The sequence below is a fragment of the Oxyura jamaicensis genome, chromosome 4 (genome assembly GCF_011077185.1).
Source record: "Oxyura jamaicensis isolate SHBP4307 breed ruddy duck chromosome 4, BPBGC_Ojam_1.0, whole genome shotgun sequence".
NCBI lineage: Eukaryota > Metazoa > Chordata > Aves > Anseriformes > Anatidae > Oxyura > Oxyura jamaicensis.
In genome coordinates, this window is record NC_048896.1 from 22,749,284 (window position 1) to 22,763,474 (window position 14,191).

The window sequence follows — 14,191 nt, forward strand, 5'->3', positions numbered from 1 at the left end:
CTGTCAGTCGTTTCCAAGTATGTTACGGCAATTCTTTACTATTTGGAGTTATGGTAGTGTCATGGAAAATGCTGCCAGGGATTTCTTTTCATGGGTCGATGTGGTGTGAGGGGACTCTGGAAGATGGTGCCACCAGGTGCTGCCTGCTTAGACCCCCCTGACATGGGCACCGATCCCGCAGATAGCCATGCCTGTGTCTGACATGCTCCTGTGCTTCAGTGTGTGGGGGACCAGAAGCAATCCATTCTGCCTCATGAATGCCCATTTTTAAAAAATAGCTGCTGCACTTGGACCTCTGGGGCCGGCCATTTCGACAGCAGTGCTTAGGGTCTCAGAGATGTAGTCTTTGTTTTGTTTCCAGGTGGCTTTTCCTTCCAAGAAGCACTAAAACACGCTGGAGATGCGGAGGAGAGAAGGTGTCAGGGAGGAAGGGTGAGAACTGATCTGTAGGCAAAGAAAAAGAATCTCCAGGGCTATGAGCCTGGCATCTCTCATGGGCACTAAATTCACTTGAGAAGACTTTTTAATAATTATAGGAGGCTGGGGGAATAAAGAAGGGGTTTGCCAAGTGTGATGTGATGACAATGGCTTGGACCGTAAAATTCCTCTTTTGTACCGTCACCGTCACTCTGAGCCATGCGCTGTTGCCATTATCTGGTCCGAGGGGAGTTCTTGCTGTGTTATTGTGGAGTGTGTGTGACCTGGCATCGAGTCAAAAAGCGGCAAGCTGGGATGAACTTGCCCAGCTACTTTGGGAGAGCGCGTTAGCATTTCCTTCTCATTACCTAGGGATGCCAGTGCTGCTCTCTTGCCCTAAAGGACACGGCTCTCAGTGTCGAGCTGTGTTTTAATTGCTGCTGGCTGCTCCGAGCTTCAGTCTTCAAAGTGTTTCTGAAAATTTTTGTTTGATTCTCATTGAAATGAGTGAGAAACGAATACCTACATTCCTTAGGCAGCTAGTGAATGTGTTGCTAGAAGTCCAGTCGGTTCAGGCTGTGCTGCATCATTTTTTGCTCTCGCATACAGACAATTTAGGGGGTATTAGTTTGCATTTGATAGGCCTGGGGAGAAAGGAGGAGCATGGTGAAGGGAATATAGGGCAAAAGAAAGGAAAATGGTAGCACAACGGGAGAGGGGACAGCCACAGCAAATAGAGAAGAATGAAGACAAAAGAGATGAGAGGAGCCAGAGGTACAGGAGACAGGATGTCCAAAAGCAGTTCCTCTTGGTTGTAGGAAGGGAAAATTGCCATGAGGGAAAGCAGCTTAATGCTGGGGACATGGTACAAATATTAAGGGGGGAGAGTTTCATTTGGCCTCCCTATGGCGTGACCTGGCAGTCAGCACGGAGTGCAACTCCAGCACTAATGTGTGATTCTTTCTGTGACCCTGAAAAAGTTACACAAACATTGCTTCTGTTTTTATTTCTTTCTAATTTAGAAGCAATACTTTGTGCTGTCTTTCCATGCTGTCGGAAGGTCAAATGAACTAATGGAAGGAAGGTTCTCATTAGTTCTGTTGTCATTACTATTATTACTGCTATTTATAGTAACAGGTATAATGAAAGCGTTAAATATTAGGGAATGGAAATAAGGGAAAGAGAAGTGGGAAGTGTCAAAAGCAATAATTGGCCATGCTGGGTCCAACAACCTGTCCCCAGGAGAGACTAGTACTACATGTTGCAGTAGCCAGAAAATCATGTAGTTTCAGAATTACGTGATTTCTAGAATTACCCAATTGCAGGGCAGATCAGAGTTTCTGCTTTGAATTCACACGAGCGAAATATCAGGGCAGGAAATTCCCCGTCTAATCATGGAGTGGAAAAATATATATCATCAACTGTACTTTCTAGAGCCTGCTGTTGGTGACTTCTTCTCTGAACTGATCATCGGTATGTACATCTTAGCCATCCTTTCTCACATGGAGTGTTACTAGTTACCCCAGAAAGACACAAGCCAAAGAATACAAAACTCTGGCAAGATGTGTAAAGCATCCTCTAAAAAGCACATGAGGCAGTGATACGTAACAAGAACTCAAAGGCAAGTTCCAAATGTTGTCATTTGCTCCTTGTTTTTAGAACACACAGGAGAGAGATTAAAGAAATAACTCAATTTCCTGCTGTGGCAGTTCCCGTGATGCCAGGGTTGGAGCTCAAATTGTCCTTGGAATAGAGTAAGTAGCAAAAATAATTTTGCAGCCACATCTTCAACTGGTTGGTTTTCCTAGATGGCAAGAACAGGAGGAGGGAGGCTATATAAGGTGATGTTGTGAGAAGAGAGTATGCAAAGCCAAAGAAACTGCAAACAGTTAAAAACGGGTTCCCGTGTTGGGTGGGCCTGTGTTTGATGGCACCCCCACCTACAGTCACTATCAAAATACCATAGGAACTGGAGGGTTGATCATTGAAACCTTGCTAGATGGTGGGACATGTGAGAAATGGCTGTGAAACTAGGGACAGGATGGCAAAGCAGGATGAGGAAAGGACTCCTGACTGTGGAAACCTTGGGTGTGTTTAGGAGCAAAGCAGAAGACCTTTCCAGCAGACTCATGGGCAGATGGCTGTTTTTACCTCTCACATGGTGGAGCAAACATTAACTCTCAGATATGGGCAGTCACTGGAGAGGGGCAAACTGTGTCAGCTGCAAGAGAGTTAGCAGGGAAGGAGTTCTCGTAGCCCCTTGAGCTGATATCGCCCTGATAATCGCTGCAGACCAAACAGGATCAAGTTAGCGTGCGCCAGGCCCCAGTATTTGTAATATACCCTCTGTGGAATGCGTGGAATGGATTGTTTGCAAAAACCAAACAGCGAACAAAGAAGTAAGGCTCTCTCTGCTTGCCATGTGCACGGGCAGGGTGTGTTCTGCAGGCAACACCCTCCTGGGATAAAAGCTGGCCTCTCGCAGGAAGCAGAGAAGGAGCAGCAGAAAGCAGAAAGGTTTTAACACTGGAATGAAGCGAGCGGTTCTCTGCACCTGCACAGGTGTGTGCCTTGCTGTGGTGGCTGTTACTGAGACACACAGCAGTGCTTTGTTTCCGTGCCTTACCTGGTTGTTGCATTCTTTGAGCAAGAGGAGAGAAAGGTAGGAAGAAGCACTGAAGAGGTCTGAAGAAGCACTGAGAGCTCTGTGAACACCCTGACACAGAGCAGCCAAGTGGTGGGAGAGCCATCTCCTGTCCTCTGGCCTCCTTTTTCCCGTCTCTCTGGGTTAGCAAATGAGCTGCTTGCTGCCCAAGCAAAGCATGTCAGAATGTCATTTCATAGGCATGTCGCAGCTGGCTTTATGCTGGCTGAAAATGAGCTGATTTTTCCCCTCTTCTGCAGGTGCCCTTGCTTTTCCTCACCTCTAGGCTAAGTCCATGTGTTGCAGATGTCTCACTGTAGCTGAGAGTGGGCTTTGCTGCTGTCTCGTTTGCTGTTGACACAGCTTTTCCACATCTTTGTTTCCTGTCCCTCTCTTAGTCTAACCTGTCCATTTGCCCTGTAAGGCTTGGGGCAGGAACTGTCCATGCTAACGTGTTTGCACCATGCCTCTAGCAGAGGGACCTGACAGGGCTGTACATGTTATACATGTACGAACACAGAATAGTTCCTTGTCTTGTATATATGGATGGGTGTGGAGAAGATATCCTGGAGGCTTCTTGAAGGTCTGAAATCAAAGCTGTAGTGGAGTTCCATCTTTCTTTGTGCATTAGCTGAAAGAAAACTTGATTTTTCCTGCTCTGTGCTTAAGAAGGTACAAAATTATCTAAGAGGTAAGCTTTCTTTCCTCTGCTGTCTTAGGAATTTAGAGTCACCGAGAGGAGGCAGACACAAACTCATCCACGCATGTCTTCTTATCTCTTGCAGCCGAAGCCAGCAATCTGTTTTCCATTCACTTCTTGCCACTTTTTACTGAGGGGCTGACTGCTGAGATTAACGTGGCTTCCAGGACGGGAAACAATCATGCAGGAAATGGGAAGGTGTGGAAGTGTTGGAGCCTGCAAGGTAGTCAGAGGAGTGACCTTGAATCCTGGCCAGTTCTCAGTAACTTGCATCCAGCCTGCTTGGAGCACCATGGCATTTCCGCAGCTGGCTCACTGCTTTGGTCCCCACAGCCAATTTACACTCCGTAATTATACTGGGAAAGGTCTTGGTCCTTCAGGGAGCGCCTGTCTGCACCAGAGGAGGAGCATCCCAGCATTTTGCCTGCAGTCCTCTCTCCAGACCATCCAGGTTCAAGGACAAGGGGAAGGCAGCCCACATACTGCCTTACTCCTGGGCTGGGTCTGGGGACAGCCAGGTGGCACAGGGGCAGAGATGCTCCCTGCTGCGTGCAGATGGGGCTGTAGAGGAGGGGTGGTGCTCTGTCAGCAAGGGGTAGCAGGTTTCCGTCTGGATCTGTAGCACTTGGAGGGGAACCAGCAACACTGCTGCTTCATTTTTGGCTTTGGGGAATATCCTTTAAAATTGAGGTCCTGGTCCCCTTTGTATCAGAGGCTCTAATACATAATGGCATTTTCACTCAGCATCCTGGACAGATTTCAGTTTTGGTAAATACAACCTGCTTGCCTGAAATCCCTCTTCTGAAAAAAAAAAAAAAATGTGTGGTTGCTGTTCTTTTCAGCGTTCCTAGGGCTAGCCTTAGACATGGACAAAATAAGGATTGCCTCAGGCAGCAGAGCAGAGGGCTACGAGAGGAGTAAAGCCACAGGGACGAGGAGCAATTTCTCCAGTGACATTGTCTTGAGGGAAGCTCCTCTGTCCCACTGAGGGACAGGTGGCCTTGTTCTCGGAGCAGTGCCTACCTTTGGCCACCCAGCAGTGGGAAAGCAGCTTTGGGAGCAGAAGTGCATCCACAGTGGGAAGGGGAGAGGCAAGGGACTGTGCTCCCTGGGACCCCGCTTTCCTCTGGGTTGGCTGCAACCACTTGGTTGGCTGCACCACTGCTGGTGAAAGAGCTGAGAAGGGGCACCAAGCTCCTGCTGTGTTGGTCTCCTGAACTACCTGGGAAGGGCACAGCACCGGGAGAAGCTCTCTGCCACAGCCTTGACGTTGGATTTTGCCACTCCTGAGAATCAAAGCAGAATATTGTATATGTCCTTAGTGAGCAGATGAATTCAGTGGAGGGGCAGGTGAACTGCCTTCAGTCCTGACAGACAGGAAAAAATGGGGCTGTCTGTCCCTTCCTACACAAACGCACACTGCAAAGAAGCCACCGACTGTGACGGTCAGGTGCAGTCCTGAGCTCGTGACTCTTCTCTTTATGGAGTCAAATACTGCTCTGATGGTGGTTGCAGTGCTAAAATCAGAGCTGGTGACGGTCACTGCCAACACAGGGAGCAGAGGTCCCTCTGGGTTTACTGTGGTGCCTCTCTGATGTAGTGTCTGGAAACTAAGCCTGAGGGTGCCAGGAGTGTTGGAGTTGTGAATAGCAAGGGCTGGAGTTCTCCTTGCTGGGCGTCTTGCTCCAAGCCAAGTAAATGTATTCATTAACATGGTTCAGACTGAGTGCAGGAGCAAATATGTTGTTTTGCTTGTGTTAAATAACAGATTTTCTTGGGAAGTGCCAATAAGATTTCTTAGCACCGTTAACCCTCCAGAACCACGTAGTTTAACTTGTTCTTCCACTGAATAAAATTCAGGCTCTCGAGGTGAATTCATTCTGCGTGAACCTTGTACAGCTACCTGGAATAAATGAGTCTCTCCACCACTAAACCTTTTACTTGGGAGCAGTAATGTTACTGCAGAACAATCCAGAGCACTATGAGAAAAAAATCTCTTCCTTTCTTCCCTGCAGGATAAAACAATAACTAATTTGGAAGCACTTTCTTTGGCTTTGAGTAAACATCAGTAGCTGAATTCTCTCTCGATGCGTGTCTGCATAGGGATGGGATATCCAGCAGAGATACGGCTCCAGGGGGAGACCTTTGACTTAACTGTTTTTTGATTGAATCGTATTAACTGCTTTGTCACGCTGACACAGAGGCTGGGGACAATGGGGAAGAATTTCTCTCTGCTGCATGGGAAACACGCACTGCCCCCAAACTGTGACATGGCATTAAGTCTGAGTGATGGGAGCAGCGTATCCTCTGGAGTCCTTCAGTAGCTCTGCAACTCTGCTTTTAGGTTTGAGAACCCTGTCTGAACTGCATGGGGGCTTACAAAACTAATCTCCAGCATAAAACCAATGTTAATCAGCTACTCAACAAGTTTACCGAGCAACCAAATTTGGCGTACCAGTGCTGCTAACCTAGAGAGGGACAAGGTGAGTCCCAGATGCACTGAGATGCATCATCCCACCGGAAAGAATAAAAACAATTCTAGTAAAAGATTTTAGACTGTTACAAAAACCTTAGCAGTGGAGATGTAGAGATGAAAACGGGTTGGTAATGGGGCTGAGAAGGAGGATTTCCAAGGGCTCTGATGCAAAGAACATTTTTCTGTAATGCTGCTCCTGGGTGAGTCATGGACACCTTGCAGCAGAGAAAGCTTCCTCTCTCAACTCCTCCAGGGAGCGAAATTTCTTCCTCTCCCACCCAATCGGTTCCTATAAAACTTTTTTCTGCGGCTCAGGAATTCTGGACAGCCATCTCCAGCAGTTCATTTGTGATGCTTCCCTTCTCATCGTTATTGTGTGACAGTAGGGCAGTAGTTTGTCACTGCGATTGCGGCTGCTTCTGTCAACACCCAGCTAAGCTGACTTACTGTTTTTTTCCAGAGCATCTCCCGGTGTCACTCAGCAGTTGTACTAACCTGCTGCACGGCACAGCCTCACTTGTGAAACTGCATACAGTCTGTGTGTACATATTTGCTTCTTTTTTATGAAGAAACCTCGGCCAGTAAGTTTACAGTTTAGGAATCACATACACCGTTCTTAACACAAAAGACACAAAGATGGAATGATCCATCTTAAAAGCTACAGAGAATTTGTTGTTACAAAAGCTCCTCAAAGCAAGGGAAGAGAAAAGAGGAATAAATAAAGAAAACCTCTTTAAAATAATCAAGAAAGGATCTCAGTTAGACAGCATTCTCTGAACCTACAGTAACCATAGTGAACCAAACAAAAGACAGTAGTAATAAGTCTTATGTATCCTTGGTGATCTGCTTAAGCAACATCTTGCTTTTACAGTAAGCCAAAAAAAGGGAGAACAGATAAGTACATGATCTATTGAGTGACAAGAAGCCTCCTCTAGTAGAAGAAAATGGACTGGAGTGTTAATGCAAAGCAGGAACCAGGGGTGGCCTTTGGGATTTTCAGGAAAGGGCAGCGGGCATGGTAGGCTTTACTGCAGTAAAGACAACTGAACGGGCTTGGGTTTGTGTCAGCCTGAGGAGACTACTGAGACTTTTTGAAGCGGGTGGGGAGGCCAGCTTGGCAGGGAAGATCTTGTTTTCTCCTTCTGAAAGAACCTGAAAGCACTGGCTAGATATGTTTGTGGAAAGCAGAAGAAAGAGTGAGGTGTGGAGGAGACAGCTGAAGTCACAGCCTTTATGGAGCAATCGGATGCAGTTTCACAGGAAATAGGAACTGTCAGAGATGGTTGGTGGAGCAGCCTCTGGAAGGGGATAACTTTCTGTTGCATGTTTCAAGAGGCAAAGACTCTTCCCCAGGTTAGGGCTTGTGAGCTGGAGATTCAGAGGCAGCCCCTGGAATGAGAGCCAAGATTTGGATCACCGCTGCCCACAGAGAAATCACATGTTGAACAGAGGGGACAGATAAAGGTAGGAACACTTGTGTCCATTTTACAGGTGGGAAACTGAGGCATGGAAACCACGAGTCTTTTTGCTATTGATGAATGTTTCGCTGTACAGATGCTCCTACTGACTTCAAGGAGAGGGTTTCTGCTCCCCACGTGGCCATACCTGGGCATCTGGCTCTACTCACAACATCCGCAGTGAAACCAGGCATTAAATCCAGCCAACCTGTGTCTTAGGTATTCCTTCCCCCTCTGCTTGTCAGAGTCTTCTCTGATAACTTGGTTTGGCAGAGTGGTTGTCTCATTCCAGCCAAAAATCATCAGCCCCCAGCTGGCTCCTCCTGGCTCCTCCCATTCCTGGTGGTTTTAGCGATGATCCTATGCCCAAGAAAGTTTGCTGGCTCCAAATCACCTTGTTTCTCTCTGCTTAAACAAGCCATAAGCGGTCTTACTGCCTATTGATCGACCCCTTGTGCTAGGTCATGTAGCTCACAGTGATCACATTTTTGGCACAAGTGACTGCTGAGGGTGATTTTGACAATACTGTGGCTGGTCAAACTACTCCAATGCAACTTACACACTGAAAACAACAGAGTGTGCTGCTAGCTCTGCCATTGCTGACTGGCAGCACTTAGAGCCACTTGAGGTTTAGGGGACAGCTGAAGACTTATCTTCTCTTTTCCTCTCACTTGGGACCTGGTCCACAGAACAAGACGTTGTTCAGAGAGGGTAGCCACATGCAGAATTGGCCTGCCTGCGTATTTGTCTGTGGTTTGGCACACAAAGCTTTGCAAGCATACTCTGTCATGTGGTCCTCAGCTGCTCAGCGCATCACAGACCAGCAGGGTCCCATCCTTGACTTGGCCAGTGAAGCAGGTGATCGTTTAAATAGGTAACATGTGCGTTGAGGTTTGTTTGCTTTTGTTGATAATTGTTACACTGACTAGAGATAGAGCTTTGTGTTTATAGTGCAGCGTGTTTTGTTTGAATTATTCAGTTCTTTCCTTGAATTATTACCACTCCTTATACACAAATATTTTCAGAGGCATTCAGAGAGAGGAAGTGACCAGGTTAGAACATGGAGTGTCTGAACTTAGCTTTGGGAGACAGTGCCTTGTTTCTGGACTTCTGCTGGAAAACCTGGAGTCCTTTTGATCCTTTTGACTCTCTGAGTGGTATTGCCAGGTCACAGGGCTGTTGTGAATATTTTCCTCCAGGACCTCTAGGGAACTTGCATCCAGGAAATGCCAGCTGATTAAATGAGACAACTGTACCTAAACAAGAGAGGAAGCTAACATTATTAAGAGGTGAGATAGCTATGCAATCAAACAAAAATATCAATCCCTATCTCCACTTATATTCTGTCTAGGTACACAGGTAATTTAGTTTTGATGCTACTATCATAAGCATCTAGTCACAAAAAGTGTGTTGTGTTTTAGGTCTTGTTTGTGGACAGTTATACTGGGGCAAAGCAGATCATTCTCAACCTCAGCATTACTTGCAGATGACTGTACTCAGGCTAGCAAACTCTCCTTGAAGGCATTCTTTAATATACTGCTGTAGCTGGCTACGTGGCCTTGCAAACTGCAGCTTAAGAGCCCCTGCCATAAGCATAAGCTGGAACACATCAGGAATCAAAGACAGATTTATTTTAGAGCTGCTCATAACGTTAGCAACCTTACCAGAAGTATTGTGGATTTTAGTGTTTTGTGAAGGCCTTTGATTTCAGGTTATTTATAGTGGTAATCATGGAAGAATCCAAATACCCATTTTCACTAAAAAAAGAAAAGAAAACAAAAATCTAGCCCCCATGGTTCCAAAAAGAACCCTAAAACAGTCATCCTGTGGAGTTCAAAAACTAGAATAAATAAATAAAATTGGGGCTTAGTAGAGAATAAAGCACAGATCATGATTTCTAGAGTGGCAGTTTTTTAACGCCAAAGTTCCTCAAGGCAGAAGTTAATACAAATGCTTCCGGTGAGTGTCTCAGCCTTTGAAGTAGATGATATTTGTTACAAGGTACAAGTACAAATTTGTACTGGTCCAAGAACGCCTTTTTTTCTGTTATATGTGATCTAACATAACAAAAAAATACAAAAACCTAACTCCCTTCTGTTTCCTGTATTGCAGGTTAATCTAACCTGTATTGTCCCAGTCTATTATACTTAGTTTAAATGCTGCCCACCTGTGTTTCTGTACAGCAGCAACAAACTGGAGCAATACTGCATTGCATTTTTTAGTTTGTTATTTATTTATGCTGGCAGCAAGGTCTAATGTTTCATCTCTCGCCCTTCCTGGTAATTGTGATACGAGACTCTTTATATGAAGTCTCATTCCTGTCGTTTTATCCATTCTCACAAAGAAAAGAAATAAAATCATTCATCAGTGGAAGGACTTCCTGGTAGGATGAATACCAATGATTTTTACCTACCTGTGTAGGGAGGTAAGAGAACTGATCAGCTAATGTTTGTGGAAGTCAGATTTTAAGTGTTACAAAAGACACGAGCTGGAGGACTGTATTTCAGAAGAACAGACTGGCTTTGCCTGTGAGAAATCACCATTTACACTGAAACTAACGTACCAGTAAAAAGTCCGGGTACTGTGTCTGCATGTGCTGAGTTTCATGTTTGAGTTGTGGCTCAATTACACCTTACCCGACATGGCTTGAAGTAAAAGTAACTTGTAGAAGTGTACGTGCAGCTTCACTTCTCAGGAAGTGTCACCCCTGCAAATACTAGTTCTGCTCACTAGATCAGAGTCTGAATCCAGTTTTTGTTTTGGTGTGATGTCTGGAAGGTGAAGGACTGACAAAAGAGGTTATGCTTCCAGGGTGCTGTAAGATGTTGTAATTAATTGTGGGTCACGGGACAATTGCTAACACCAGTTACAGCTTCTGTTGAACGTGGACTGCCGGCTGCTTTGAATATCAGATTCTGTGGTGGCAAGTTTTGTAATAAAAGCTATTTTGGTTTCATTTCATTCTCCAGAAGCTCAGGATTGGGTGTGTTACACATATGTAACCTTGCCCTCTGCTAATATTCAGTATCGCTGTGTCAGTATGCACCTCTCGCTTTGCACAAGGCCGGGAGCCCGAGATTCTGGGCTCTGTTCCTTTCTCCTCTGCTCTGTCTCTCACTTCTGTGCAGACTTGTTGCATTGCTGCTGGCACACTGATGGAGAATCAATGGGCATTGAAGACTACACAATGTACACAGTGGACTATACAAAACCGAGAGGAAAGTGCCCTAGGATTCTCCTTCTGGATTTGCCACTGCATAGCCTTGGACAAGCTACTTACCTTCTCATAAAATTAAAATAATTTTCTACTTCCTTTTATACTGTTCTTTGAAATCCCTAGCTGAAAAACCCTGCAGAGGTGCTGCATGTTACTAAGTGCATACACCTGTGTGCATCTGCTCTGTTGCTGCCCTGTAAGCAGCAAGCTGTTGTTAACCAGGCAGTTAGATCATGCAGAGGAGCCTGAACCAGAAAATCACAACAAAGGTCTTCTAATCCAGGCTTGGCCCTTGGGCTTGTGCTGGGGTGCTCTTATCAGGAGATGTTCCATCACCATTGTGCTGGTAATTACTGCTTCCAAATACCAAAAACTTTTCTGGCTTCCTCAAAACAATGTTTCTTGGCAAAATTTGTTTGGCTGCTGATCCCCATCTTCCATATACACAATATAGGGGAGGCAAGCATTGTCGTTTGAGAAAGCTGTCTGGCAAAGGGAGGCAACGTTTCTTAGTATGAGAGCTGAGTTTGGGGCTGGTAGACCTTGCCTCTTGGAAAGAAGTGCATGCTGAGCTCTGCGTGTGACAGCCAAACTGGCAGGCGTGCCTCACCATCACTTTCTCTCTTTCCTGTGCAGATTGAAGAGGGAGGTAAAGCAGACTCCCTGCCTTCCAAGCTGCAGGCTGGTGACGAGGTGGTGAACATCAACGAGGTGGAACTGAGCAGCTCCAGGAGAGAGGCCATCTCCCTGGTGAAAGGGTCCTACAAGAAACTGAAGCTAGTCGTCCGCAGGTAGGCAAGACACAACACTCCCTCCCTCCTGCCCTGCGGGGTACCACAACCACCCCCCTCACATCTCCAGCTGAACGCCCATGGCCTGATCTTGGTGGTAGCCTTGTTTTAAGCACACAGGCATGAGCCCGAGGGTGATTGTTTGTTCATTTCTGCAAACATTTCTATGACTCCTTTGTCACTGTTGCATCCAAGTATACTTGGATGCAACTTATCCAAATGTCTTCCACTGCTATCCTGCCTCATTGCAATCCAGGAGTCCTGTTCAGATTTACAGGCAGTCCCCCTTCATCCTTTAAAGTGCCCAGGGCTCCCTTCAAAAGGGTGGCAATTCTCTACATAGCTCCTGCCTCATTTGCTCTGTTTTATCACTGTCGCTGTGACAGCACAAAGATTTCCACTGGCCTCATCAGGATTTGGAGCTGTTTAATGTTCCGCAGGAAAGTGATTGAGTCACCATGCTGACAGAGAGCAGCTTGATCAGTATTGCACTCAGGGTGTGATCTAGAGGGAAGAGCAGCCACTTCACCTGCATCTTTTTAGCAGCAGCCTCTGTGTTATCACTGAATGAGTGATCTCACACGTCCATTTCCCTGGCTGTCAAAGGCCTTGTAAACGGTAAGGAGTAGCAATGCCTGCATGCTGGTCTCGTGGTATGCTGAGCTTAAATCGGCAACACAGAATCTGCCAATACCCTTTGGAGGAATGAAGAATAAAATGTTTGTGTTAGGGTCAAGCCACAGAACTTTATGCCCACTTTGAATCACAGACATTTGGATCTAAAGTTTTGGTCTTACTTAAGACCTTAATAAAGATGCATCCTGCATGTTTTCTAGCGCTGGCATGTCCAAACAGTTTTTTTCTGTGCCAGTTAGGTGATAGCTGGTATCACTTTATGGAGTGCTCTGTCCTGAATTTCCATGCTCAGCCAGAGGGGAATCTGGGTCAAGATCAGCATAGCTGAGGAGCTGTCATTAGGCAAACAAAAGGTGTCAGCATGAGTCACTAAGTTGGAACAACTGGCTAACATCCGAGGGGTAATGTCTGAATAGGGCAGGCATGAAGGGCTCAGACACCCTTCTGTTTTCTGGAGTATATTTCATGCTCTGCTGGTTGTATTGTGTTGTTTACATGAAGCGTCTTCAGGTACTGACAATGGCCTTGTGACAAAATCTGGATCTTCATATACCGAACTGGTAGATTGTTTGTATCCGCTGGGAGGATATTTGCAAACAGTTGATAGCAACTTGAGTATTTTCCAAAAACAAATGGCTTTTACTTAAGACCCATGTAAATTGTAATCAGTACTGACTGAACAAAATGTTGAATTCAAGCTGACTTTGTAAAACTGTGAATATAGAACCCTTCTGTCACATCTCAATTTAGTTTTGCTGATGTGAAATAGTGAAGTAACTGGTCCTGTTTGGTCTAAAGTGATTTTTTTTTCTCGGGTTTATACTGTCTACTTAAGAGGAAAAAAACAATAGGAATAAGAAAAGGGGACAAGAAAAATCAAGTTTGCAGACCTCGGAGTCCCAGGGAGTGATAAATACTCTGTCAGGAGACATGGAATGATAAATACTCTGTCTCTGTCTAGGTATGTATGCACACACATATACATATGCACGCATGTGCATGCACGTAAAAACAGTGATATCTATGTATGCATATGTATGTATTTACAAGCAGAAGTGATGTACTCAAAGTCAGCAGTGTCATAGCCAGACCAAAATTCAACAGTTCCTAGTATTTCCTTGGGAAATGCCTGAATCGGTGGAATACATCTCTTACAAAGTTTTGAGGTCTCTCAAGCTAAAAGAGACAATGAGCCACTTCTTCACTTCCGTGACTGTTTTTTCACATGTAGTAGGAATCACGAGACACCTAGTTCATGTAGGCAATCCTAATGGACATTGGTCACATTACTCTTATTGAAGGTGATCAATTATTGAAGGAAGAAGTGATCCATCTTGGGAAAAAATAAGACTCAGCCAACAGTGTTTTATATATTTCAAGATTATACTTCACAGTGTAGCTTAATGGTTTCTCTCTCCATTATTTTTAAGATCCTAAGGCCTTTTCAGCTTTTTGTTCTGCTTTTAAAAGGAATATTCAGGGGTATTTGATGTTTTACTTGTTTGGAATACTATATCACACTTACTTTAAGAGGTATTACAGTCACATAATATCCTCTTGCCAAGGTTCTTCAAACGCTTCATGCACATCTAAAGCTCAGTAAATCCATAAACTTAAAACTGAAAAATTACAATTAAGACCTAAGAGCCCATCCTTCAGTTCAGGTGATTCAACATAGTCCCAGCTGCCCCTGCAGTGGTGGCATGGGCCGAGAAAGTAGCAAAAGAAAAAAATGTGGGGTCTGACTACTTTGTGGGTAGTCGGAAGTTGTCTGAATTCTCCCAGTCGCCAAAGGTGGCAGGTCTCTGCTCTTTGGCCAGCTGATGACAAGGTAAAAGACAAAGATTTTGTCT

The 14,191-nt window shown here is 45.3% G+C and overlaps 1 protein-coding gene across 2 annotated transcripts in view; it reads left to right on the forward strand.

The window, feature by feature from the left end:
* The window catches only part of SHROOM3 (shroom family member 3), a 148,808-nt gene that overhangs the window by 35,242 nt on the left and 99,375 nt on the right, over positions 1–14,191 (forward strand). For both annotated transcript variants that reach the window (XM_035324141.1, XM_035324140.1), the window contains one exon: positions 11,548–11,702. In XM_035324141.1, the coding sequence (XP_035180032.1) occupies positions 11,548–11,702 (155 nt within the window). The remainder of the gene's footprint in view (positions 1–11,547; positions 11,703–14,191) is intronic.